General features: G+C 51.7%; 1 protein-coding gene across 1 annotated transcript in view; it reads left to right on the top strand.

Annotated features, from left to right (window-relative positions):
* SHANK3 (SH3 and multiple ankyrin repeat domains 3) overlaps positions 1-27,199 on the top strand; it is a 653,367-nt gene that overhangs the window by 599,890 nt on the left and 26,278 nt on the right. The window contains exons 22-24 of the mRNA XM_039498975.1: positions 5,408-5,535; positions 6,749-6,854; positions 15,693-18,018. Coding sequence (XP_039354909.1) covers positions 5,408-5,535; positions 6,749-6,854; positions 15,693-18,018 — 2,560 coding nt within the window. The remainder of the gene's footprint in view (positions 1-5,407; positions 5,536-6,748; positions 6,855-15,692; positions 18,019-27,199) is intronic.

The following is a 27,199-nucleotide window of genomic DNA, read 5'->3' as shown; positions in this document are numbered from 1 at the left end:
CTTTCTCGGTGTTTGTCTTCTCCAGGACTTCAGGCATCCAGCCCTGTCCAGGCCTCCCTCCACTCCTCTGCTGCCATCATCTCTCCTTCTGGGCTAGCGCTGGCCAGGGGGGCTGGGCTCAGCTCTGCCTGGGCATGAGGGTGGGACATGGGAGAGCCGGCCTGGCCTCGTCTCCTGTCGTGCTGCGAGTCGCGGTGCCACACCATGGCCCTCCCACTCCCACGGAGGGGCTGCAGAGAGCCCCATGATCGTGTGCTGGCCCCACGCTGGAGACGTGAGCATGGGTCAGACCCCAGGGCTGTGCGAGCCCTGATACGCTGCGCGCCCCATTGCAGAAGCTAGGAGGTCACTGCCTGGAGAGCCGCCCCTTGCCTGGCCAGAGCTGGGTTCCTGCCAGGTGGGCTGAGAAGCCGGGAGCAGGGGGCAGAGTAGGGAGGGCAGCTGGCGAGGAGCGAGCGGGGCAGGGAGCAGGGACTGTGCATGCCATTCATGTCCTGTGTTCTGTTTCTTCATTCCAAGCCTCGATGCGGAGGAGAAAAGGGGGTGAGTGAAACTGCCCAGCCTGGGAGCTCGTCCCGGCCCTGCTGAACCCCACAACTTCCCTGGCTTTCATCCCCCAGAAACCCCTTGCCCCTCCCCCATCCCTTCAGGGCTGCCCCCCCCTCAGGGCTAAGCGCACCTCAGTTCTCAGCAGGGCTGAGGTTCCCATGCCCGACAACAGAGCAGAGTGCAGCAGCAGAGAGGCGACCAGATGCTCAGAACGGGGGATTCCCTTGTCAGCTAGATTCCCAGAATCCCAGGCCCTGATCCTTCCCTGCTTTATGTCCTTCACGCCTCGCAGGGTGGGGGTAAAGCTGATAGGCTACAATCTTCCATTGGCCCAGCGAAACCAGCCCCTGAAGGATCATCATGCATAGGGGACCATTGGGTGCTACCCCGTCCTGGCCCCTGGAACTCACAGCTGGATGAAATAATGACCACTAACCTGGCCACGCTCACTACTAGCTGCAAACCCTCTGCCTTGCCTGCGTAGACGAGTCGGCAGGGCGAGGCCCATCCCATCCCATGGTGCTGCGTTTCTGTGCGCTGACACCCCAAGCCCTGGAGGGAGGCAGGCAACAGGCGTGGGGCTGGAGCGGGAGGATGTTACCGAATCTCCAGCTCTCCTGAAAGTTTGGTGGCAGCTGTAATGGTTACAAAGGTAGAACTCTGCTGCTGCTGCAGGAATGTAGAGCAACCTGATGTGGGGGACCAACACCCCCTCTCCTTCCCTGCGAGGGAGGGGCAAGCCACGCACCAGAGAGACGCCCAGTCTTGGTCACAAGTACAGAAATTGGGGAGTGCTCTTGGGTATCCCCCCTGACTTTCAGCCGGGCCAGAGAGGAAGAGGGGATGCACAGAGAGGGATCCCTGGGAGGAAAATGAGGACATTGAATTGCTGTTTGGTAATGCTCAGCTCTGTCAGCTGGGGAAATGTCCCTCTGGGCAGCAGGGGGGGAGCCCGTCTCCTGGGATCTCCATAGAACTAGCTGGGGTGCTGCCTTGGCGGACGTTCTCGGCTGCAGGGCACACGCGAGGCGTGACTCGATGGGGCTTTTCTAGCTCGTGCCAGGGCACCGCAGAGGCATGTGGCTGTTAATGGCAGTTCTCTCCTCCCACTCTCATGGCACCACTGAACTGTAACTCATTACAAGAGATTTGGAAAGACAACTGTGATGCTTCCCGGGCACTCAGGCCCGCGAGGCACCTGGCTACCCCCCGGCTCTGAACGTAAGGGAGCCTCGTCTGTGCCTGCCAGCAGTGAGCTCCCCGACCCCAATGGCCACGGGCAACACAAGCACTGCCCTCCCAGGCCACGCAGCTCCACTGTCCCTCGTGCAGGCTACCGCCAGGCACTCCCCAAGCAGCCCCTGCACGGCCCAGCCCCGACCCACAGGCCGCTCACGGAATTGCCAGGCCTGCTGTTCCCGAAGGAACACAACACAGCAGCTTACGTGTGACACCTGGATCACAGCCCCGCTTACCACACCTCATCTACATTGTGTTTAATTAACAAAGCTCCAAGTCATATGATGGCAAACGGGATATTGGAAATGAAGGGTTGTCCAGTAAGGTCCTGCTTGCCCCAAAGGCCTTCTCTCAGTGTCTTTCACCAGGATGGCTGAGACCCTTCCTTCATGGGCCCAAACCCCCTGGCAGCTTGCTCCCCCACCATGAAGGGTGCCAGGGTGTCTTTCTGTACCCCCAGATATGTCAGCCCAGACCACTGAGCTTCACCTAAAAACAGGGTACCCTTCCCCCTGCCGTTTACCTCTTCCTGTTAATTTTCCTTCCAAAGACCCCCATTTGACTCAGTGAGAGAATAGACTTCTATTGTAAGCCACACACTATGCAATGGCTAGCCAGGGAGCTGTGTGACTCCTGTCTGGAGACGTCTGTCTCAAAGCACACTGCCTCCGAGAGACCTGCCGTTAACAACGAGGCCTCAGGAACAGAATGTCCAGTAGATACAGGGATCTCCTTACGTACTGCCTGCATGCGCGCCACAAAGGTTATGCCAGCCAATACAGCTTGGCACAGGACTATTTTTTTAATCCCACTCCTGTCCCGCCCACAATACCCACTCGCACTCCTCGTTCTCGCATTGCCTCTTGCATTTTTATCCCACTCGCAGCTGCCAAAACCTTGGATCCCACAAATCCCGCAAGAGAGACAGATACCCCCACGCTACTAACAAACCAAAAACACCCAAATACGTTAATACGTTAAATGTATAAATGGAATTCAAACACAATTTACCACTAAAAGAGTAAAACAAATCTTGCGTAAACCAGGTAAAAAAGTACTTTAACTCCTATTATAATAGACATCAAATCGCTTTCTATCCCTCGCTTAAATTTAAGTATTAAACCCTTTATTTGAAAAACAAAGAAAAGCTCTCTTTCCATTGCTGAAATCCCATTTGTGACAAACTGACAAGAGATCTAGTGTTTTCCCGGAAATCACCACAGGCTGGGGGTTTTGCCCACCCAGTCGCACCTCCAACAAAGTACATTTTACCTGCTCCTGCTTTTGTGGCAGTGGGTCCTGCGGGATCCCAGTCCCCCTGCAGGGTTCTACAGCCCAGCTTCAGTCGGGAGCTTACCTGACACTTGGGTGAACTAGAATGTACATACCAGAGCCCGGGGAGCCCTATGAGCCTCTGCCACTTGCTATCGAGAGTCCCTTGAGTCACAGGGATGAAGCCTGGACTTGAATCGGGCTTTCCAGGTGGGAGTGCCCAGGGCTCAGAGCCTCACTGTCATGTCGCTCGTGTCATCAGTCCCAGCATTGTGCCCTCGCAGGTGCCAGGGACGCCGATGAAGCACATTTCTGATCTCCTCAGTTCAGCAGAGAATTTAGCGCGTGGCCCGTCCTCTCCTGCTGTCTGCTGGTGTTCCGCTTTGTGCAGCCGTAGAGGGGGCACTTGCCATCCTGTCCACTGGCCAGCCCTGCAGACGGGTTGGCTCATGCCCAGGAGAGGCCAGCGGAGAGTCACCTGGGCTCAGTGGGTGGGGCTGTGACTCTGCGGCTGTTGAGATGGGCACAGGGCCTGGTCCTGGCGCTCCCCACAGGAAGTGGAGTTCCAGCATGTGGAGAGAGGCGCTAAATCGGAGTTCCACAGCTGTCTTCTGGGCTGGGCCGCCCTCCTCCTCGGGCTCGCCCAGGCCAAGTCCTTGGCTTTCAGATGTTCTGGAGCTGCCTTTGTCCACCACCCCAGAGAGGCATTGCACGTGGCCAGTGCCTCCCGTCCCATCAGTCTCTGGCTCCTGACTGCTCTCTCCAGCTGTCAGGCAGTGGCACCAGGGGTCTGCCCCAGAGAGTTTGCAGTTGGGTGACCAGCCCAGCAGGGATCTAGTAGCTCCTCAAGCTTCCACACCTGTGGAAACCTAGAGCCGTGGTCCTGTGCCCTCCCCCCCCCCGAGCTGGGGTGGGAGTGGAGCAGTGGGTCCAGTGAGCGGGGGGAGGATGCAGACAGGGGGAAGGGGCCCAGGCTGGACAGGAGTGGGGGCGGGGCCAGGAGCAAAGCTGGGTGGCACTCCTTCCCTGCCCCTGTGGGGCTGGGCCGGGCCCCATCCATGCTCCCCCAAATGGAGTCTGCCCCACAGTTTGGGGACCTCTGACCTAGAGGCTCTGGGCTTGTCATCACGGCACACCAATGCTCACTGGGGGCGGAGGGGGCGTGAGTTCTAAAGCACAGCGACATGCTGTGCAGGGACTCACCTGCATGACCCCCACTGGTGCAAACCATAACGCAGCGCTGATTCACACGCCTGTAGTGCAAACGGCTGCACCAGGTAGACAAGTCCTCCGGACTCAGCTGTGTTCATGGAGAGATGGCAGTCTCCCCGGAGTCAAGGCGGTGAGTAGCTTTCAGGCAGACTTAGTCTGAAGCTCTCTGCCTGAGATGGCAGATGTGGTCGCCGCTGGCAGAGGATTCATGGGTTTGATTGCTGTCACGGCCCCGCTGCAGACCGGATTGCTGGCAATTTGAGGGGTTTTCAAGTTTTCTCATTTTTTCCCCCATCTAAAAACAAAAATTATTGGCCTAGCAATGCCAAACGTGGCTCGTTTTGCTGCCCTCAGTGAGCACTGCTGCATTTGCCCGGCCGGTGCATTCACTGTGGAGTTGTTCCATGTGCTTCTTTTGAACCTCTGAGCTGTCTGTGTTCTGTCTAGACGCTGCAGCCCTGACATTCAAAACTCTGCACCTTTCCTAAAGCTTCTGTTTGGCTGGCCAGGCCTACAGGGCCTAGAGACCTAGGTTCAGCAGCCAGGCTGGACAGCGCCTAGGCATTTATCCGTGCCACACGGGCGCGGGCCGAGCCTGGCAGCACCACCTGGACAGTCAGTCTTTTCAATAGGTGGATTTCTAAAATCTCAAGAATTGCCTCGACGAAGGGCATCACTGGTAACCTAGGGAAAAGAACTGCAGCAACGCTTGGCAGTTAAAAAAGCAACCCAGCCCGGGTGCTGGCCAGCCAGAAATTGTAAATAAGGTGAAACTTTAGAAGTTCCTGTTGTTTGGAAGGGCGACAATACAGACGTGGCCTGGGCAGTGCATGGTGGAATGGGGCTGGCACATACTGGCTAATGCTGCTTTCACACATGAGCCCCTACCTGGATGTAATGTAGGCTAATGACTTGGGGGGAGGGGGCGCTTCGTTAGGATTGCAGGACTTAGAGCAAAGGAGGAGAGTGAACAGAAGCTGGCACAAACTCAGTCTCCACCTGATCTGTAGCCCGTCCCCAAGTGCAGAGTTCAGCCTGTCCCCTGCCACACACCCAAGGCTGGGTCTGCCCCAGGAAAACTGTCTGGGAGTGAGGGGCCTTATTAACTGGGTTGGCTTTATGTCTGAATTTCCAGAGAAACTGGATGAGATCTTGGCAGCAGCTGAGCCCTCGCTGAGAGCAGACATTGTCGAAGCAGATTCCAGGGCAGCCACTGTGAAGCAACGACCCACGAGCCGGCGCATCACGCCAGCGGAGATCAGTGTGAGACACGAGGGCATCTGGGCGTGGGAGGGGGTTCTGCTTACTGGCCTCCAGCAAGGACACAGAGTGTTATGACAAGCATCTAGCTGTGGGGCAGCAGACGTGCAAAGGGGCCAGAGCAGGGAGAGGTTTTCTTGGGCTGGAATGGGGGTGGGTAGATTGGCTGAGAGGACATGGGTGAGCATAGTGAGTGGAGGGAGGCCAGAGGTTGCAGGGGAGATGGGGGAGCAGTGGGGGCCAGAGGTTGCAGGGGAGATGGGGGAGAGGTTGCGGGGGGGCGGAGAGGCTGCAGGAGATCATGTCAGGGAGATATCTGCAAAGCCAGTCGCAGTGCTGGGTGTGACTGGGCGATGGACGGTGAGGCCGCGCAGGTGGCAGGGAGGGCAGTGCTCCAGGTCTGTGCAGAGTGAGATCGCAGGCTGGCTGCAGCATGTCAGGGCACTGGGGGATTTAGGGAAGATGATAAAGGAGGGAAGACAGTCCGAGAGGTAATTGGAGCAGGAGTGAGGACTCAGGCTCCGGAGACGAGGCGGGACAGGACATTGGGACTGCTGGAGGACTCCGGGTAAAAGAAGAGCAAGAGAGAAGTCCGAAGGCTGAGGCGGTTTTAGACAGAGGATCTCAGTGGCTGGAGCAGACAGCAACGTGGCTGAGGTGCTGGGGAAGCGCCATGTGCCCTCACGGCAGCGGGGTTGGGGAGTGGCAGTGCAGCAGTGGAATGGACATGTGGGAGGGAGGCGCAGCTCATGGCCGAGGGTTCTGAGATGTTCTTGAGGGAGAAGAGAGTCAGAGACACAGCTCGGGGGAGAGCGGGCCCCTGAGGCTGTGAGCTTTGCACCGTACATTTGCTATAAGCTCTATGGATGGGGCTTCTTCCCGCTACGCTCCAGGGGCCGCAGCCTGCTCCCAGTGAAGTCAGTGAGGCTTTGGCTGTCGGCCTCAGTGGGAGCCAAGAGGGAAGGGGACGCATGTCCCCTGCACTGCTATGTTAGCGAAGGGTCGCTGCCCCAGGCTGTCGGACGGCCCCACTGCATCAGGGCACGGCACACACACAGCAAGCGACGGGCCTTGCCCAGAGTTCCGGCCTGACCTTAGTGCCCCACTCGTCCTTCACACCACGGAGCAGAGTTGGACGGTGCTGCGGGTGAAGCTTTTGTTTCCGTTCGTGGAGTCCGGTGTCAGAGTGACGTTCCCATCTTTGTTTCTTTCCTAGTCGCTCTTCGAACGCCAGGGAATGGCAGCTCACTCGGGAGTTCTCCCGGGGGCCGAGAAACCCCACGTGTCCCTACGCAAAGGAATTCCCCGCACAAAATCTGTAGGTAAGGCAAATGGGGGGGCGGCCCGTTCTTAGAGACGGTGAGCTCTGGGAAGGGTCTGCTGCAGACCACGAGAGCTTCACGAGCCAGCAGATAACACTCTGCCCTCCTCCAGCACCTTCCTTCCCAGGAGCTCAACAGCCTGGTCAGCGACGAATGGCTAAGCTCACAGCCCTGCGGGGGGTAGGAAAATGTCAGCATCCCATTCACCAGGAAGCCAGGCCCAGGCGTGAAATTACTGGGTGGTACAGTGGTGTTCAAAGGGCCCAGGGCCAGGCTTGAAGCCCTGTCGTGCTGCAAAGACCTTACCGTGAGGCTGCCTCTGTGGCTGACATGGCGGGGATGGAGCCGGGACCTCCGGAGCTAAAACAGGAGCTGCTCCCGCTGGCACTGAAGGGGCTGTCACATCTCATGTCTGCTGTGGATTGGCGCAGAGGGGGACCGGTAACCCACACGCACCCCAGCCCAAAGAGCGTACAGTCTAGATCAGTGGTCCCCAAACTTTTAAGGGCTGTGCCCCCCCGATCCCTGTCCACACACACCTGCCTCCCTGGAGCCGGGGCCATAGTTGGAGGGTGGGGACACGGACAGGGTAAGGGGGCCAAGGCTGGGGCTGCAGCTGGGCATGGGTCTGTGACCAGGAGCAGGGCTGCACTCAGGGGCTGAGGCTGGGGGCCAGAGTAGATCCACAGACAGGCCGTGTTGGGGGCTGGTAACCGGGCCCGTGACCAGTTGCAGCCCTGTTCCTGGTCTCCCCCCCAGCGTCAGCCCCAGGCCAGGAACAGAGACAGGGCTAGCAGCCAAAGCTGGGGGCTGGCATGGGGCTGGGAGCTGGGGGAGGGATCAGAGCAGAGCCGGTGGCTGGGTGGTGGTCCCTCCCCGCCCCCACTGGGGGCTGTCCTGGGCCCCTCTGCACCCCCTTAGCCCCACAGTTTGGGGACCTTTTCTCTAGATAGAGACCAAAGCAGGCTCAGGCTATGGGGTACAACTCAGGAGCTAAGTGAGCCGGGTGGTGGCAGGAGAAGCAGGTCAATTCCATGTCTGTTTTTGTTTTTTCTTGGTAATTATAAATAGATTTGTTTTATTTCTGTGCTAAACCCTTAGTTGTGGGGACTTGTGGGGGGCGGTCAGGTTTGGAGTGGGGGAGGGGAGGGGTTGTTTCATAAGAGAGTGAAGCTGAGGGGGAAGGCGGTAGGAAGGAGAGAGAGAAGAGTAGTGGACCCCTACCATGGAACAGGGGTATTAACCTACAATAACCTTGATCCATCCCTGTGACTGGGGACAAGAGAGAAAGTTCTCTCTCTTACCAGCACTCCTGTGTGTTACATCCTTATTTACATGCTGCCAGAAGAAAACATGCTGTCTGGCAAAAATGGGCGCAAATGAACCACCGGAACCTCCCAGTCTGGAAATGAGCCTGGCAGAAAATTGAAGGATGTGGTTGCAGCACTCCCAGATTCTCCTGGAAGCAAGTTACATTGCAAAGAAATCTGAGGGTGCCTGGTTCAACAGGCAGAGAGAATCTACAGCGCATCCTCGTGGAGGCATGAAGAGGAGTGCAGATTTCTAGACAGAGCCATTCACATGTCAGATACCCTGTGTTCCACCCCCAGAGGGTCACGCAGGAAGGGCTTGTAGGAATCAGTTGCACAGTGAGACCATTTCCGACCTGCGTAATATGCTAAGGCATGTGAATTCGAGCAATTAAATAGTGGGCCAATTGGAGACTGAGTTATTGTGGTTTAATAACTAGGTGAAAGCAAGGTTATTGCAAGAAGTGGACTTTCCCTTGCCAGAAACAGGAGATATTTACAGGACGAGCGAAAACTGCTTCCCACCAGAAAGTGGTAACAAGTAGAGAATGACCTGCAGTGTATCCAGGTACAAGGACAGAATACAGAGGCCAGGTTTGTTTGCAGTAAATGTGGAAGCAATCACAACACTATGCTAAGGTATCCAGTATGCAGGGGGTGAAATGCAAAGCAGCCATTTTATCAAAGTACATCTGACCCCGAATCGCAAAGAAACACAAAACAAGTTCATGAGCATACAGCTAAAGGACAGAGCGATGATGATGATGATGATGATGATGATGATGAAGAAAACAGAATTCTTGGTTGGGTCCCATAAGATATTTACAAGGCAAGATTCTACAACTGATGGGGGTTGTTCAGCACTGGAAATAAATGAATGAAAAGTAAACTTCAATATAATCACAACAAGCTTTTACAGAATTAATTGTGACCACCCAACGTTAAAATAAAAAAAAAGAGCTTCTTTCATTTAATGGACATGAAATTAACCCACATGGCAATGCCTCAGGGGAATATTTATATAAGGACAGGTTCCACATGTTCCCATGCGAGTTTAGGTTGAAGAGCAGCATGCAAATATAGATGATCAAATGTGTATATAACTTGTCTGCAAAACAGGATGCCACAGATATCTAAGAATTTGTTGAGGTGTTTAATAGACTGGTATGCAATAAGACTATAATACACCACGTTCGAGTAGATCCTAAAGTGCCACCCAAAATACACGTATGAAGTACCATTTGCACTAAGAAAATGTAAAAGCTGAACTTGAATGGATGGAAAAATAAGATATTGGAAGCAAATACAGGTACCAGCTGACTGGGTTAAGAGTACAATCACCATAATAAACCAAACAAGCCAAGGATTTGCATAGATCCAAAAGATTGGAATAAGGCCAGGTGAGATGCAGCACCATGAGAGGAGGCCACAGCTAGACTTCAGAATGCAAGAGTATTTTCAATTTTGAATGCAAGACAAGACTTTTAGCAGGTCTGACTCGATAAAGGAAGTGCAAAACTCTGTGCCATGATCTCTCCTTTTGGTAGATCTATGTTTAGATTACTTCCCTTTGGGGTGGCCTCACCGCCTGAGGACACCAAAGCATCGTGCCTCAGATCTCTGGGGATCTGGGTGGGGTGGAACCACTTGCTGATTGGTTCATTTTGGTTTAAAAAAAGATCAGTAATACATTGAGAGACTGTAAGGTTCTGCTCTGTGCCAAAGAAAATCTATTTAAAGTGAAGAAAAACAAATACCATATGGAGCTAAATCTGAGCACAACTGAGTAGGAACATAAGAGCCGCCGTACTGGCTCAGACCAAAGGTCCATCGAGCCCAGTATCCTGTCTGCCAACAGTGGCCAATGCCAGGTGCCCCAGAGGGAATGAACAGAACAGGGAATCATCACGTGATCCATCCCTTGTCCACTCCCAGTGTCTGGCAGCCAGAGACTAGGGACACTCAGAGCATGGGGTTATAGCCCTGACCATCTTGGCTACGGACCTATGCTCCAAGCCAAGAAGGGTGAAGGTACAAATGAGTGTGAATAGATACAAGGAGTGAAGTAACACGTGATTCCCGATCATCCTTAGTCCAAGGTTGGCACAGATGTATTTGAATTAAACAGGAATAATACTTTGTATTAGTGAACTGCTACTCAGATTTGTGTGAATTCAGCTGTTTCGCGGCTCATCGAGTAGCAGCGTGTGCTGGCAATCACAAAGCCCTCACTCACCATGGAATTCCAAGTGAGCTAGTAAGAGCTATTAGCCCACAGTTCAGAAGTGTCTTATTTCAGAAATTCTCTTTGATCTCTCAGTCCAAGCCCACCCTGGCAAGCCCATGCCATGCGCAGGCAAACATGTTAGTGGAAAAAATAGTACAAAGAGCAACAAACTTGTTGATAAATAAAGAATGCTGGTGGTTTCAAGGGACCCACAATTAGCACTGTTAGACTATCACAGCACACCTCATAGCTAGAGCTAACTATTAGAATCACCAGCTCAAGACTCATGGGTGAAAACCTCAGTGTCAACATACAACAAGTATCAGAGGGGTCACCATGTTAGTCTGGATCTGTAAAAGCAACAAAGAGTCCTGTGGCACCTTATAGACTAACAGACGAATTGGAGCATGAGCTTTCATGGGTGAATACCCACTTCATCAGATGCATGTCGATGCAGGTGATGCATGTGACTCTTTGTCACTTTTAACATACAACAAGTTTCTTGAGCCAAAGAACCGGAGGGGTTTACAGACAAGCTCTGTATGCCTGGAAAGCAGAACAGAAGAAGAAGAAGAAATGTTCGAGACTGTTAGATCCCAAGCCGTCTGCCCCAAGGTCATTTGTCCTAAGGGCCAGTCCTGCAAGATGGACCGATGACATCTACATGAAACCAAAGAGGACACTGGCTCTACTTCCTGAGGACATTCATGATTTCAGAGGGAGTTAAGCACCTAAATACCTTTACAAGTTTAACCCTTAGGCACTAGGAGTTTAGGTCCCCTTGACTTGACTTAGGATCCTAAGGCCCAGATCATCAAAGGTCATTAGGTGGCCTGCCACCTATGCAGCTAGGCCCCCAGGCTACGGGGAGAGACAGGCACCTAAGAAAGAGATCCTCAGAAGCCAGCAGGCTGCATGGGGAGCCACCTAAGCTAGCCAGGAGTGAAATGCCAAGGAGAGTGGGCTTAGGCGCCTAAGCAGCTGACTGATGCTCCTGACCGATGGACCAGAGAAGATACCTGCCTGTGCTCGGGTACCTCAGCTGTGAACTCCCTCTTGGAGTCAGGCACCTGAGCCCAGGTCAGCTGCTCGGGCAGCCCATGCCCTATCAGCCGAAACAGCCTCTTCCATCTCTGTCTCCCTCTCTCAAGCTCGCCCTGCCTTGCCCTGTGCCCCTAGCTGTCTGTGCCTTGGTGGCCTGCATCCAGCCCTCTCCCTGCGAGGTCTGACAGATGCCTATGGAGTTAAATGGAAGCTGAGTGCCAGGTTTGAAAATGTCAGTGGTGCCTAAATGGTGGATTTAGGCACCTAAAGAGGCAGAGAGGTGCCTAAATAGCTTTGAGGACCAGGGCCCATTTGCCTCAGTCACTTCTGAAAATGGGACTTAATGCCTCAGACCTTGCAACTCTTAGCCAAGCAGGATCTAAATACCTTTAAAACCTGGGCCCTAGTGTGTCTGTCGCTGAGGTGCTGAGCTGTAAAAGGAGGGTACTAGTGCTTCCCTGCCTCAGGCGGTGTTGGGAGGACAAATGCAGCACATCACATACAGCGCTCGGTTACTGCGGGGCCAGGGGCCACGTCCCGAAGGCAGAGAAGGGCCCAAGCGCCATCGAAGAAGGGAATGTGGCCGGTGGGAACTCAGCCAAGGCTTTCTGGTTGTGGCGTCGGCTGAATTCTGTGAAGGAAGGAGTTGTGTGGTGGGTTTGGCGTATGCTAGCCAAGCCTGGATTCCAGAAAGACAGTCCCAGATGGCAGTGATATTCTCTGTGAAGCAAGTAGAAAGAAGATATTCCTCGCAATGCTGTGCTGGGTTCTGGAACAGAACAGAAACAGTCTGCATTGATAGAGCACGGTACAGTCTGCCAGAGCTGAGTTGGGTACAGCGCTGCAGCTGCTCTGGCTGAAAAGAAAGATCCTGTGGCCTCCTCTGTGGCTTTGGTGTAGGACTGTAGAATGTCCTTCTGTCTTTGCTTTTCCTTGTCTGTGAGCAGTTTTGCCACCAGTGGCCAGTTCTGCTGTCTTACCATTTCCTCTGTTACGGGTTCTGAGAACTATGGTGCCCTAGTGGGGAAGGTGGAAGGAAGGAACGTGCTTCATTAATCCCAGTGTCCTACCTGATTCTCCATAGCTAGACCTCTCAATTATCTTTCTTTCTGGGTTCTTATCTGAGGGCCCAGGGCATAGCTTTCTTTTAGGATTACTACAAGCTACTGGAGTGTGACCCATCACCGCTTGGCCACTGGGGCAGAGCTCTGTTTTTGCCTAGGAGAAGCTGGGGATCTGTCTATGCTAGTGGTTCTTGTATTGCCTGTGTCCATATCCAGAATAAAGATCAGATCACGTCTGGGACTGTCTCCATCCAGCCGTTCAGAGGCATTATCTACCTGGTGCTGAAGTCTAGGGGATTCCACCACCATGCTGGTTGGTCTGCCTGTTAGGAATACCACAGTTCGTTTTGTATCTTCCGTCCCAGAGCAGTTGGATGCATTTCCAGAACTAGTGTTCCTAGTGGGGCTTTTCCTGGGTTTGATGTCAGACTGGAATACTATGCCTACTCCTCCTCCAGATTCTCCTTTCCCCATTCCATACATTTTACTTCTGGGATTATAATGGAAGGAGTATCTTGGGGAGGAGGTGGGCCAGCCTGAGGCCTGTGGTATGGTCAAGCCACTCCTCCGGTATGCAGGCAAGGTCTACGTTTTTCTTTTGAGATCTGATTCTCTGGAGGAATCTGGAGATAGTCTTCCCCCTTTGGCCTTTTCTGGTCTCTTGAGGACTTGTCGACTTTGACCAAGGCTCATTATCCCGTCGGGCCTTTTATACTTTGCCCTAAGTGGCCCATCTGACATCAGCTTTCTTATGCCCTCCCTTGTAATGGAATTCCTACTACAGCAGAGCTGCTGTATCGTGATCTGCCCTTCCCTAGACTGGCAAAGGGATACAACTACTGCTTCTCAGAGAAACACGTCCTCTGCTTTGAGCTAGAGCATGAGCTGTCTGAGTCAGATGAAAAGGGGGAATGGAGAATCCTGGCCTCAGTCCCAGACCAGTGTTCTCTGGCTTCAGTGACCACTGCCTTCTCGTCTCCTACACATGACTGGGAACAGCTTCAGACGTTGCTGGTTTGTCTGACAGAAGCACCTCAACTTGCATGTTAGGCATCAGGGAAAGATCCCACAAAGACAGATGGAAGTTTCTATTCCCTATCAGAAGTAGAGGCCTGGAACCAGCTGGGGATATTTGGAGCACGTGTGCCCATCATGCAACAAAAAGGCTACTAACTGGTGGTTCAGGATGCAGAAGGTGAGGGATCAGACCCAGGGACAAGATTGCACAGCTGTCAGTAAAGATGTATGCTCAGCATGGAAGTTCTTGTTGTTGGCTTATTTGTTTTCTATCAGCGATAATATAAACAAATGAAATAAAGTAAAACAATTTGGTTGGTGCCCGTGTTTTGGCATCACAGTAGAAATGGGCCGTGGAAGATCAGAATGAGGTGAGGGGAACATCACAGCAAACCAGCTCAAGGTTTGCAGAAAGGCATGAAGCAGGCTGTGGGGACATGGACACCTGGGGCATCAGACTTGGCATCATCAACAGAGTGTGCAGGGCCATGCAACGAGGAACGAGGTCGGATAAATTGATGGGGTGCAGTTCTGCAGGGCTTAGAAGGCAGCACGGTGGAGCTGTGTTGGAATGGTGGTGGGGACAGAATGGAGAAAGTGTCTTGTCTCCCACCCTCCTTCCCCGTCCCTTTTCAGGGTCCTTCTAAGCCCTGGGCACTTTCTCTCTAGCATGGAAGCAACAGAAGAGGTTCCTGAGCAGTTTGAAGGGGATACATGTCATCCCTGGTACTTTTAGTAGCCTTGTGGTGAAGGCACTTGGCCAAGCACTCAGGAGAGCTGGGCTCAAACCCCAGCTCTTCCGCCAAGTCCCTGAGTGGCCAAATCGCTGACTCCTGCTGGGCCTCTCTCCGCATCTCGGCCATGGAGTTAATGAGGCTTCTCTGCCCTATTTGAAAAATGAAATGAGACATCAGCACAGGAGATGGAAATAAAATGTAGAGGTGGGTGGGGGTTAAAAGGAATAGAAACAGGTGTTTAAAATACAAATGAAACAAAAATGAGTGGGCATGGGGTGAACACTCCTGGGGCTCATCTGCAGAGAGCGTTAGTGCCTGGCAAGCTGGAGTATTAATCAGTAGCTCACTAGCCTTTGGGGTCACTGGAGCCCAGTGAAGTTCCTGCCCAGCACAGTACGCAGCTGCCTTAGAAAAGCAGACTGGATGTGTGGGTGCATTAAAGAACAGGATAAAAAACAATAGCAAAAGTAACTGACATGCCAGGCTGTGGCACTCCCTCATCTTCAGTGCTCGCTCGGATTAGTTACTCTTGTTGAGGAAGATCTAGCTGGGGCTGACAAGAGCCAGGAAGGCAAATGATGACTTGAGGTGGTAAGGTGGGTTGGGGTAGGAGGGGCCAGATTCACAGGAGAGGCCAGGAAGAGTCTAAATTGGTGTAACTCACATCTTCGTTTGGCCCCCTCAATGTGCACATTACATCAGTTTATTCTCCCCCAGACTGCCTTTGCCACCCCAGGCTCTGATATCCTTCTATTGAGTGGTACCTTAGCCGGAAAACAGTCTCACTGAGTATTCCTGGAGGAAGTTACCCTAGTAACACTAGAGTAGTAGAGAGAGACATTTGTCTGTAGTTATGTATCTATTTACCAGCATAGAATTTAGATTCCTCGGAAACATTCCCTTGAGTTTCAATGTGTATAATTCACTCTCAGAAGGGGGAGGGAGAGAAGCAGAGAGGGGGGTGTGTGTGTGTGTGTGTGTGTGTGTGTTACATTGTAGCAGGCCACCCCTGGGTATAATGAGCCCTAAGTGAAGCCCCCGGGCACACTCGTAATTGGTGACTACATCCAAGGAGTCTGTGTCTAATTACAGCATCTCTGGATTTGGCCCTGGGATTATTTAGCCTGGCCAGGGAAGAGGTGGAAAGGTCTGACTGAGGGATTTACAATAAATTGATGAAGGACACAGTGAGAACCAGTCACTGCCTGCTCTGCACCCTGTCTTGTCGTACAAGGGAGCAAGCTGCGGAATTAGTGGCTAGTCATGTAGCATGAAGATGAGGAGAGTCGCTTCAAAACTAGAACTTCAGTGGGAGGTGGAATCCCTCCCTAGGGCACCAGACATCCAGCTTGCAGTGCCCAGGGAAAGACTGAATTCTCAGCAGGACCCATCTCCCTTTGTTCTGGGATTCTGACTTTGCTGTTCTTCTGGTTTCCTAGGTGAAGATGAGAAACTTGCTGCTTCTTTGATGGATGGGAAATTTCCTCGGAGCACGTCAATGCAAGACACTGTCAGGGAAGGGCACGGAATCCCACCCCCACCTCAGACAGCTCCGCCCCCTCCTCCGTCTCCATATTACTTTGACACAGGCCCTCCCCCGTCCTTCTCCCCACCTCCACCTCCGGGAAGGGTTTATGATACCATAAGATCGAGCTTTAAGCCAAGCCTGGAGGCCAAACTCCATGGCCTCCCCCAGGTTATCAGTGCAGCTGAGATGTATGACCAGGCAAGGACTTCTATCCCATATCCTGAAAGGCAAAAGAGAGCTCGATCCATGATAATCCTGCAGGACTCCTCTCATCTTCCTGTGGAGCCAACAGAGATCCCTCGGCCTGGCCCTTCCGCCACGCCCCCGGAGAAGCTGAAAAGGAAAGGGCGAGTGATTGATAACCCTTACGCCAACATGGGCCAGTTCAACGTCAGCCTCTTTGCTCCCACCAAGCCCCAGAGGAAGAAGAGCCCTTTAGTAAAGCAGCTGCAAGTAGAGGACGCTCAGGAAAGAGCAGCTTTATCCATCACAGGAGGCTTTACGCGGGAGCCCTCTCCCACCCGCCGGAGCCATCGCATGAGTGGCATAGAGTATCAGCACCATGCTGGCATCGCTCAGGTCGACCCCTCGAGCATCCCCTTTGCCACTGCCATCGCTGGAGTCATGAAGGACAGAGAGCGTCGTCTTGATGAGAGGCGGAAATCCACTGTCTTCCTCTCGGTTGGGGCCATCGAAGGGAGCCCCCCCAGCATTGACATGCCATCCCTGCAGCAGTCCAGGTCTATTGATGAGCGGTTGTTAGGAAGCCGAGATGTGCTGCTGCCTTCACCTGTCTCAGCTTTAAAGCCATTAATTAGCAGCTCATCCTCAACATTCATCCACCCCCTAACAGGAAAGCCCCTAGATCCAAACTCACCACTGGCGCTTGCGCTGGCCGCAAGGGAACGGGCCCTGTCCACTCAAGTCTCATCCAGGTCGCCCACCCCAATCCACAGCCCAGATTCAGACCGAGCAGCACCCCTGTTTGTGGACGTCCAAACCAAAGAACCAGAAAGGGGGGAGATAGAGGGCCTAGTGTCACCTGCATATTCGCCTGGAGCCAAAGGGGCAGCAGGAGCAGCTCCTGGGACTTTGGCCCCTACAAAAAGCCACTGGGGGACTCCAACAACACTGAGAAAAGAGACTGAGACAAGAGCAGAAACACCTGTGAAAGAAGAGAAAAAACATGAAGACAAGAAATCTATGATCATTAGTATTATGGACATGTCACAGCAGAAGACAGCCGGCCTCATCATGGTCCATGCAACGAGTAATGGCCAAGAGGAAATAGGACTTGAGATGAAAGAGGAGAAACCAGATGTTCCTGAAGCAAGCGTGGAGCCGGCAGAGCTGCCCAAAGCGGAGACTGAGCCCAGCCCTGTGGGAAAGTCTCCGGTTAGCCCAGCATCTGACAAGACACTTGGTCAAGGAAGTTCAGAGGAGGAAGTGGAGCCCTACACAGTTACCCTCCCACCAGCTCAGCTGTCTTCAAGTGATGAAGAGACCAGGGAGGAACTGGCCAAGATTGGGCTGGTGCCTCCACCAGATGAGTTTGCAAATGGGGTACTAGTCACCACCCCTGGCACACCAATCAGCCAACTGGCTAAGCCTAGCACGCCATCCATACCAGCGGCAGCAGTAGCACCTTCTACCACTGGTGGAACACCCTCAGGGAAGCCCTCTGATGCCCCCGTAGCCCCAGAGTCTGCTGCAGACTCAGGAGTAGAAGAGGTGGACACCAGAAGTTCAAGTGACCATCACCTGGAGACCACAAGCACCATCTCTACAGTCTCCAGTATGTCTACATTGTCCTCTGAAAGCGGGGAGCCTACTGACACATACACTTCCTTTGCGGATGGACAAACTTTTATACTCGAGAAGCCACCAGTGCCTCCAAAGCCAAAACTCAAGTCCCAGCTCAGCAAGGGGCCAGTTACTTTCAGGGACCCACTTTTGAAGCAGTCTTCGGACAGTGAGCTCATCTCCCAGCAACATGCGGCTACTCTGGCTTCAGCCAGTGTTGGTCGGCCACGCTACCTCTTTCAGAGAAGATCCAAGCTATGGGGGGATCCCATGGAGAGCAGGCCAGTCCACGGGGCTGAGGATGACAAACCAACTGTGATCAGTGAGCTAAGTTCCCGGTTACAACAGCTGAATAAAGATACACGATCACTGGGGGAGGAACCTACCGGGCCCCCTTTAGATCCTGGGAAGAAGTCACCTGTGGTCGCAGCACGGTAAGACTTATGCTGGTCAGGGGAGGGGATTGGTGCAGAGTTTAGGCACTCCAGGAAGATAGGGAAACTCATCAGCAATGGTGGCTTTTAAATATGCTGCATAATCACAAGATGCATTTTGAGGAACATTTCAGAGATGTCAGGATTCCTCAGCTGCATAGAGGAGAGAAAAGCTAAGACAGACGTCCTAGAAATTGTCATGTTTGGTTTGGGGGCGTCTCCTTAATCCTGCCCACAAACACGGACCTTTCTTACTGTCTCCTTTCCTCTTCAAGTTGCCTTTCTGTTGTTTCATGTTGCTTCTCTCTATGTCTTGATTCTGTTGTTAAATTGCTGTATTTGGTTGTGGGTTCCTCTTTTAAGTGTTTTCTCCTGAACAGTTAATAATTATTTGCATTTCTCTAGTGCCTTTTGTCCCAAAGGATCCCAAATGCTCTCAGACTAAGTACATAGGAATTGTGTAACCCATCAGTGAAAACAAGCCACCTCTGAGGTGGGAGGGGGCAGCCTTTGAACAGGCCACAGGAACATTACACACTACCTCTATAACATGAAATGCAAATTAATCCTGTATCCAATTGAAACTGCAGAGGGAATTTAGGCTGGCTGAAAGTTGGCAGGAAAAATGCCATGTGAGTGGTCAGGGCCTCAGTTTTACATCACATCTGTCAACATTCCACCATCAATAACGCGGGTCTCCCTAGCACCATGATGCAGTCACCCATGCTCCTCCCTGCAGCACAGCCCCTCCTGTCACCACCCTGGGGCTTTGAGACTGTCGCTGACTCAGAGGGGAGAACGCCCCCACTGCGGCATCCACACCACTGCCCACATTACCCTAGGTTTTTCTCTTCAGGTCTCTCATTCAAGTACAGACCTGGCCAGAAATTGTGTAACTTGTGAGCTCTGACAAGATTGCAACCCCAGAAGATAGGGATAAGAAGCCTATAGAAGCTTCTTTCTCAATCCCAGCTATATTAGATTCCTTCACCCTCGCGATGCCCAGGAGACACCAGCTCCCACCCACATGTCAGTGACCTCCATACTCCTTAAGTGGTATCAGCCTCAAGGGACTCCAGCCCCAGTCCGCCCCTGCCCACGCAGTTTCCCCAGAGATTCCCAGAGACACAAGCCTCCCACCACCCTGCCTCTTCTCTCAAGGGCCCTTAGCAGTGTCAGCCTCCCCATTCCCTGAGTTCTGTCCACTGCCCACACACCCTTCCTGGCCCGCAAGTGTCCCTGGCTGCCCATAGCCTCCCTCTCATGGGCCGAAGCCTGGATTTCTAGCTCACACTTGGATTGTGCTGGCAGAACTGTAGAGGGAAGGCCACGTCAGCCTCTCCCTGTCCAGCAGGTTAAATATTTCAGGATGCTGTGCTGAGGCTTTGAGCATGACCAGTGCCTCCTCTCCTCCCTTCCACTCCCCCACCTTGGGTTCCAAGAGACACCAGCCTTCCTCAGTCTTTCACAGCCTGAGAGACAACAGTTTTCCCAGCCCCACATGCCCCTTGGAAATACCGCCAGCTAAACACCCCACGACCTCCATTGCTCCCTGAGGGGGACAGCCTCTCTCCATCCCCACACATTCCCTGAAAAACGCCATCCCCTTTCTGCCAGACGGACCCTCGCCCATCACATTCCTCCTCTGTCTCACAAAGGCACTGAGATACCAGCTCACTCTCTGCTGCCCACGGGCCTTAAATGGCTGCAGCCTGCCTCTCCACTGTACCTGCCAGCAGAGACACCAGTTTCCCCCGGCCCCAGCTCTGTCCATCCCCACGTATTCTGGGACACCAGACTCTTCTGTCCATCATGCTTCAAGAGATGCTGACTTCCCACTGCCTCCCATGCTCCCTGACAGACATCCTCCGAGATCCCAGCCCTTTTCCCAGAGAGTCCCCTCACTGTGCTCCGTGAAATCAGTTCCTGCACTGCACTCGTCTGTTTCCCACAGCCCCTCAAAGTCCTGTGCCCTGCCGGAGAGCCGCCAGCACCCCACCCTCCCCCACGCTGTCACAGGGGGATGCTGCTCATTCCCCAGGCGTTTAGCGTCTTTTGCTGGTCTTGTAGAGTTAAATGTGTCTCATTCACTTTTTATGGAAGTTGTGGCCTTTCCTCTCTGAAATTGGGTGCACTTGGTGGGTGTCCAAGAACTGGAAATATTTCCCAGGAAGTCAGCTGTAAATAGAATATTCTAGAGTGATGTGAGGTGCTCTCTTCCATTGTGCTAATTCCCTCTCTTTTATTCAACTCCTGTCAGTTCAGAAATGAATGTAGAGAATAATTTACAAATATACAAATGGAGCCCACTTCCGCACACTTCCCAGTCCCTGTGTTGATTCTAAGAGAGAAATTACCGCCTGAAGCTTCCACAGCTCACTGCCCTTAAATCCCTCCAGTGCTGTGATGAAGGGCAGGAGAAGCAGGACCAGCTAAATCTGCTGCTGCCACCACCAGTGACGGCCCTTGAATGCTCCTGATTGCTGAAGAATAGTGAGGTCCCACCTGCCAGAGATTACCCTAAATCCACAGTTGCTGCTACTGCTGCCAGAAACAGCCTTTGGACCCTGCAGTGCTGCATAAGGGGTGAAGATGCTGCTGCCAAAGCCTCTCCTGCAGCTGCTGGTGCTGTCATCCTTGAGTTCATCCTTGCTTCAAGAGGACAATGAGGGCCCTTTGCCAGGGGCCAAACTGAAGCCATGTCTCCAGGAGTTGCCCGGGAATCTCCCTGTGATTTGAGAAAGACAGTGCACTCGCTGCTCCCAGAAGCTGTCCCAGCACAGCTGCTGCTATTGCCAGACATTCTCCTTAGACGAGAGCCCGGGGGAGCTGGAAGAACGGCTGAGTAAGCGGACCTGGTGGTGCACAGTTTTGTTTGTTCCTGATCCTATTAATTTCTGACTATACAACAGGCAGGCCCTGGTACATTTCTCTTCCAGAGGTTTATAGAGTTTTGGCCAGGGAGCTCCAGGGATGAAAGACAGAAACTGGGTTCTCTGACTGTGTCTCCTTGCAAGACAGTCTCCCCCAGGAGGATGTTTGACGAGAGTCACTGAAAAAGAGGTCAAGACACTGATGATGAAGAGAACACAATGTCAGAGTTAAGGCAATCAGTAGTGAGAAATTTCCTTCTCTCCTCCCTGTTCTTAGGCCAGTGCTGAATAGGGTGAGGAAGGCTGTGCTTGGCCTGTACATCGCGTGCTCTATGCACAGATAAAGAGTTTGGACAACAGTGGCAAAACGGCAGCGCTTCCCCGTCCCCAGAGGCAGCACACAGCCTGCAGTACAGGGCTCAGAACAGCACCATAGAGTCTGGCAGGGGATCCTGGCAGAGCCGTGTGGCAGCTTCCAGTCATGGAGTCTCGCTGGCATGTGTGGCACCCAGACTTTGCTCAATCCTCAACCACATTGGCAATTGCAAGGAGCCCATGGAGCCTAACAAGCACAGTATGAAGTTCGAGGCAGCCACCTTCATCTTTAATGTGGATGTGGCCCTTGGAGACGGCAGGTCCCAACATCCAGTGTTCTGAGCAGCAAGGAAACATGTCAGTACCATGAAATAGCTATGAGGTGAGCTAACTTCTGAGTTACCTTGTGATCACTCCTAAGGCAACATGAGCTGTCATATGGTAGCTCCACTGGAGTGCCAGCCGTACATTGGCTCATGGAAGGCTTATGAAGAGCTTGCAATTGAAGGATGCTCTCTGGACACTACAGTGGAATCACTGCGTGACATGCATTATCACAAGACAACTCCGAAGTTAACTCCTGATCCCTGCGTTCCTTATCAGTGAGCGGTAGGCCTAGTAAGTCATAGCGAGCTGTGAAAAGGCAGCTGGAGACCTACATCCTAGCACCAGAGGCTGAAAGCATAGCCCTACAGGGCAAACCTCACCTGTTACATGTACAACATTAAAACATATGTTTAAAATGGCATTCTCGTTTAATGTCCTTGTGTCATGTGACTCTGGCCGTGGCCATCCAGTCTCATCAGGGTTGTGCCATTTCTCATTGGGTGTAGTGAACCTGGACCTAAACATCCCACCTCTGCTGATTAGCTGTGCTGTGACAGTGGTCATCTGGACCTCAAGGTGTATCTGTGAACAAGTGTTCAACTCAAGCCAGGATTGTTCAGTAGTGTCAACACAGTTTCAATTTTAAGTGCCAGCTAATTCAGTGGAGAATCCAGGCTAGAGGGTTCTCTGCCCAGGTTTTTGGTTCTTATGTCTAAGCAACAACAGAACATGCCAGATGTATCATTTGAAGCAAATTTTTAGATGCAAAACTGAGTTTTTCAGGTGCTGTTCTGGAAACCCACAACTGCTTTGTATTTCTACAGATCTGAAAGAGAGAGAGAAGAAAAATAAGCCCTTTAGGCATTTAGCTCCTAGGGTAAAGCTACCTCTTTCTATATAAACTCATCAATTAATTCTGTTTCAGTCAAATGGTGTAACATTTCTGGTGTAAGCTTTCCGCCACTGCAGTTACAACCCCCTGTTTCCTTGTAGGCTTTTTGTCTCCTCATTGTGTCTAAACTCATGCACAAAAAAGAACTGAAGTTTCATTCCACAGCCCGGGCAGATTCCTATGGAGAGCTGATTCAGAGGCTCAGGTTTGGTGTTTGTCAAGTCAAAGATGAATTAGATCCATTTTTTTCAGGCCCTTTCCTAATGGGGATCCCCTGGTGTATCGGTACAAATGGCACAACCATTTCTACTCCTGTTTGGAGAGAACGTGGCCCTTCCAGGTCAGGGTCTGAATCCAGTGCAGGAGTACAGACAGGAGTTTCAGAATTAGGTGACGTGAGAAACTAAACTCCCCCCAGCCCCTCAGGAAGATGGTCCCCCTAGGCTGGAATAGGGTCCAATGGTGAAGTCGAACAAAGAATGCCAGTATTAGATGAACAAATCTGCGTTCCCCTCCCTCCCCAGGAAAAGGTGGTCCCTCTGCCTCCTGGCGGGGCATGTGGGTTTAAGGAGTATGGGAAAAGCCTGCTATCAGTTGAGCTAGAAACTGAGGCTCTGTCCAGAGCTGGATTGTGTTGGTGGAGCAGGATGCTGTACTGCAGGGGTAGGCAACCTACGGCACGCATGCCGAAGGTGGCACACGAGCTGATTTTCAGTGGCACTCAGGTCTGGGGGCCTCTGCATTTTAATTTAATTTTAAATGAAGCTTCTTAAACATTTTAAAAACCTTATTTACTTTACATACAACAATAGTTTAGTTATGTATTATAGACATAGATAGAGACCTTCTAAAAACGTTAAAATGTATGACTGGCACGCGAAACCTTAAATCAGCGTGAATAAATGAAGACTCGGCACAGCACTTCTGAAAGATTGCCGACCCCTGCTGTACTGTGAGTGTTAGTGCTGAAAAACATCCCACCCATTCAGTCGTGCTCTCTTCTTCTCACACAGGGCTGGATCCTGCACCATTTAAAATGGGGCAAAATTCCTTGACTTCAGTGGAAGCAGAATGGGTCCCATATTCTTTTAGAGGCCATCCTTCACTTCAGGAGAGCCCCCAATGTTTGGCAATGTGGAGAGGCCCCTGTTAGCACTACATTTCAATTAGACACCCGCGGCTGGCCCGTGCCGGCTGACACGGGATAAGGGGTTGTTTAATTGCTGTGTAAATGTTCTGGCTCCGGCTGCACCCTGAGGTCTGGGACCCTCCCACCTTGCAGGGTCCTAGAGTCCGGCTTCCAGCCTAAGTCCACCAGGACAGGCCAGCCGTGGGTATCTAATTGCAGTGTAGACATACCCTCTGTGATCTGAAACGCAGTGTGGCCCAGCCCTCCCCTGCCTGGTGTGTGTCAGAGGGATAACGCCTTGCTCGTGAGCAAACCCAAATGGTAGGAAATTGACCAGAGATCAAGCGCTAGAGTGTTAAGGAAGCCATCACTAGGTAAGAGTGTTGAAACTCGTCTTACCTGCAAACTTGCTGGGTGCTGGTATGTTGTTTTCCATTGGTCCCTAAACTACGCCATCATCCAAAGGTGTTTTCAGTTAGGCGGATGCTGTGGCGTTCCTGAAACCAGACTGTCTCTGTCTCAGTCGTTGGGGTTTCCCTTCTAGACCTGGCAGTGCAGACAACAATAGAACATGATAGCATATGCCCTGTAGGGACACAGCTGTGGAGACAGGGTATCTGGAGAGCACGAGCCGTGTTTCTAGGTTAGTCGATGAAGAACTAGTGATTCGTGTGGTAGTCTCCCCGCAAAGAAATTAGCCCCTTTGATCCTGAGCAGACACACTAATCTGAAACCAATCAAAGACTTCCCTCCCTGGAAGAATGGGAAATGTTGATGTGCATTGCCTACAAGGAGACAGGGGCATTGTGGGTAATAAGTCTCAGCATGTGTTCATATCACAGCAAGCACAGCTGGCTTCACCTCATCTGATCACTAACGTACTAATCATAGCTCATGCACCCATTACTCTGACGAGTGAGTAGAAGAGCAAACCTTGACTTCAGCTCGTTTATGCCCACGGGGTTACCACATAGGAATGAGTATCGCAAATGTGTTACCTACACAGCGGTAAGAAACGTACCCATGCCCCTGACAGATTATTTCACTGTCAAAGTGGCCAGAAAAATCAGGAATTAAACCTTACAAAGCTTCCCTCCCTGTTGATTTCAGCACTGAGAGCATCCTGAGATGAAGTTTTGTTTCATACAAATTATTGCCTAGGTAGAGGGGAATAGAGTCTCTGCTCCAGGGAGAGGGCTGTTCCTGCCAACTTTACAACTGGAAATGAAGGTCACAAAAAGGAAGCTAAAGGAATGCAGGACTTTCCCGCTTCTAGATCAGCCTCCAAAGAGCCACATTTCAGCTGTAAGGCTACGGTCAGTGAACAGGTTGCCAAGCAGAAGATAGAAGCAGTCAACGTAGAAAGCTCCCTGCAAGCCAGCTTAGAGTGGCTCTGTAGGAGTCCCTCCATGTTCTCTCAAACTCAGTGTGTAGGTATATTAAGAGATTGGCTTGAAGAGTCCCAGAGGTTGCATACATGGGGAATAGAAAAAAGCCCTTCTCCCATCAGGAGAGGCTGGGCCTTCTAGAGGAGGGTTGAAGTCTACTGTGGAAGAACCGTGAGCAGTGACGTGCTTAAGGATTAGACCCAAATTCCCTTCTCACCAGCAAGGGCAGAGCTGAGGCACACGGCTGGGGCAGTAAGCAATGTTGTGGTAACATTCATGGTTATTATGGATGTTGTGTTTATAAGTCTCCTATTCCTAATGCACATTTGCCGTTGTCCATGATTTCGATTGAAATACAGTTTTTGGTTCCTATTTCTCTCTGTTTCACCACTCCGCAGATTGTGACCAAGAGACACAGCAGTGTCAGGACTTTCACTTGACTTACGGGGGTTCTGCAGTCATGTCATAGTGTTTGAAATTGCCCAAGAAAAGCTAGGGAAGCCGTTTCATGCCCAGTGCTTCTTACATTAAAAGAATGGGAGGGACATTTTTCAAAAAGAGCTTGGAAGTCCTCTTGCTCTTCTACTTCATTCTAGCAAGCACAGCAAAGTTGTTACTGTGACATCCAGCTGGGACGGCACTCTCTTTAGAAACCCCTAAAACCCACCGATGTTCACTAGGGGAATGGCCACAGTACTTTGTAAGCCAGGCAGATGTGTTTGTGGGGCTCGCTCTGTGCGTTGGCTTGGAGTTGCTCTGCAGCTTAATAAGGATCTTGGGTAGCCTCCACCAATGCAAGCCTCACTTGATCCTGGCTGTTGTGTACTGTATTGAGTGCTAGCCAGTACATTTCACTTGCTGTCTCTCATTTGGCAGAAGACAGTTATGTCTGAAACGATGTTACTGATTAAATTGCTTGTTTCTCTCCCTCTGGAATCTGATGCAGGCAGGAGAGCTATATGTTCAATACAATGTTCTTGTGAACTTTGTTCCATTATGAGTGCAACCTCTTTCCTTGTAGAAACTTTTAATTAATAGGTAATAATTGGAGATATGCCAATCTCCTAGAACTGGAAGGGACCTTGAAAGGTCATTGAGTCCAGCCCCCTGCCTTCACTAGCAGGACCAATTTTTTTGCCCCAGATCCTTAAGTGGCCCCCTCAAGGATTGAACTTACAACCCTGGGTTTAGCTGGCCAATGCTCAAACCACTGAGCTATCCCGCCCCCTGGGAATCCAAGGTTAAGCCCCTGTGTTCATAACACGAATACCAACTTGAAATATTGACTAAACCCCCTGATACAGTGAGCAAAACTTGAGGAAACAAGGAGGTTTCTGAAAATGGGAGAGAGGAAGAGTTTCAGTTAGGGAGAGAGATATGGTGAGCTGTGTTCTCAACTGGATTCCTGTCCTCTCAGATCCACTGGGGAGCCATTTGACTTTGGAATATACAAAGGGAATGGTTAGGAGTTCCTCTTAGGAGTTAGACAGAAGCAGGATTCCACTGGGATGAGAGCGGACAACTCTCCTGAGCTTTTCCTGTCACTCAATCTGGCCCAGCTATTTTCTGGAAACCAGATGTCGAGCTCAATCTCATTTTCTGAAGAGAAATTCTTGGCGTCCCTGGGTGGACAGGAAAAATCTACAATTTATTGCAGGCTCTCAGGTAGGGATTAAACCAAACTTCCATACCCAGGGAACCTGGGGTTGCAGTAGCTCTCTCTCAAGGGCACATGAACAGTCTATTGGCCATTAGTTCTAGTTACTGTTCTCACAACTGTCAAAAATCAAACCACTAAAGCAAATTTCTGGTTCAGTCAGATAAAATGTTGAATTGTATTTACCGCTTTCATTCTCTTGTTCTTTCTGTCGAGCATTCTCTCTCATGCACGTGTTCTTTCTCCCTCTCTTATTCTCCCCTCCCCCCATCTCTCTCTATTCCCCAGACTCCCCTTCCCCCCCATTCCCTACTCCCTATCTTTAGGAATACCACTGTCAGATTGTCTCTGGCTTTGGCTGTTGAATTCATGTGATTATGAATGTCCCATTTTCTCTAGTAAGTGCAGGAATGTGAACTCAATGAATACTGAACTGGCTCCCCGAATCCTTTTGGTTCCAATCACCTGGATCCCCTTTAACATCTCCCCGAGAACAACACACAGCCCCCTCTGGTCTGCTGCGTCACAGTAAACGTCAAACCCAGTCAGAGCATCCAAGCCTCACTCATGCCACTTGCAGACCTCAAACACTTTCTGTTC

Source organism: Mauremys reevesii, linkage group 1 (assembly GCF_016161935.1).
Source record: "Mauremys reevesii isolate NIE-2019 linkage group 1, ASM1616193v1, whole genome shotgun sequence".
In the NCBI taxonomy this organism is placed as follows: domain Eukaryota; kingdom Metazoa; phylum Chordata; order Testudines; family Geoemydidae; genus Mauremys; species Mauremys reevesii.
The sequence above is the reverse complement of the archived record's forward strand: the minus strand, read 5'-3'. Positions and strand labels throughout refer to the sequence as shown.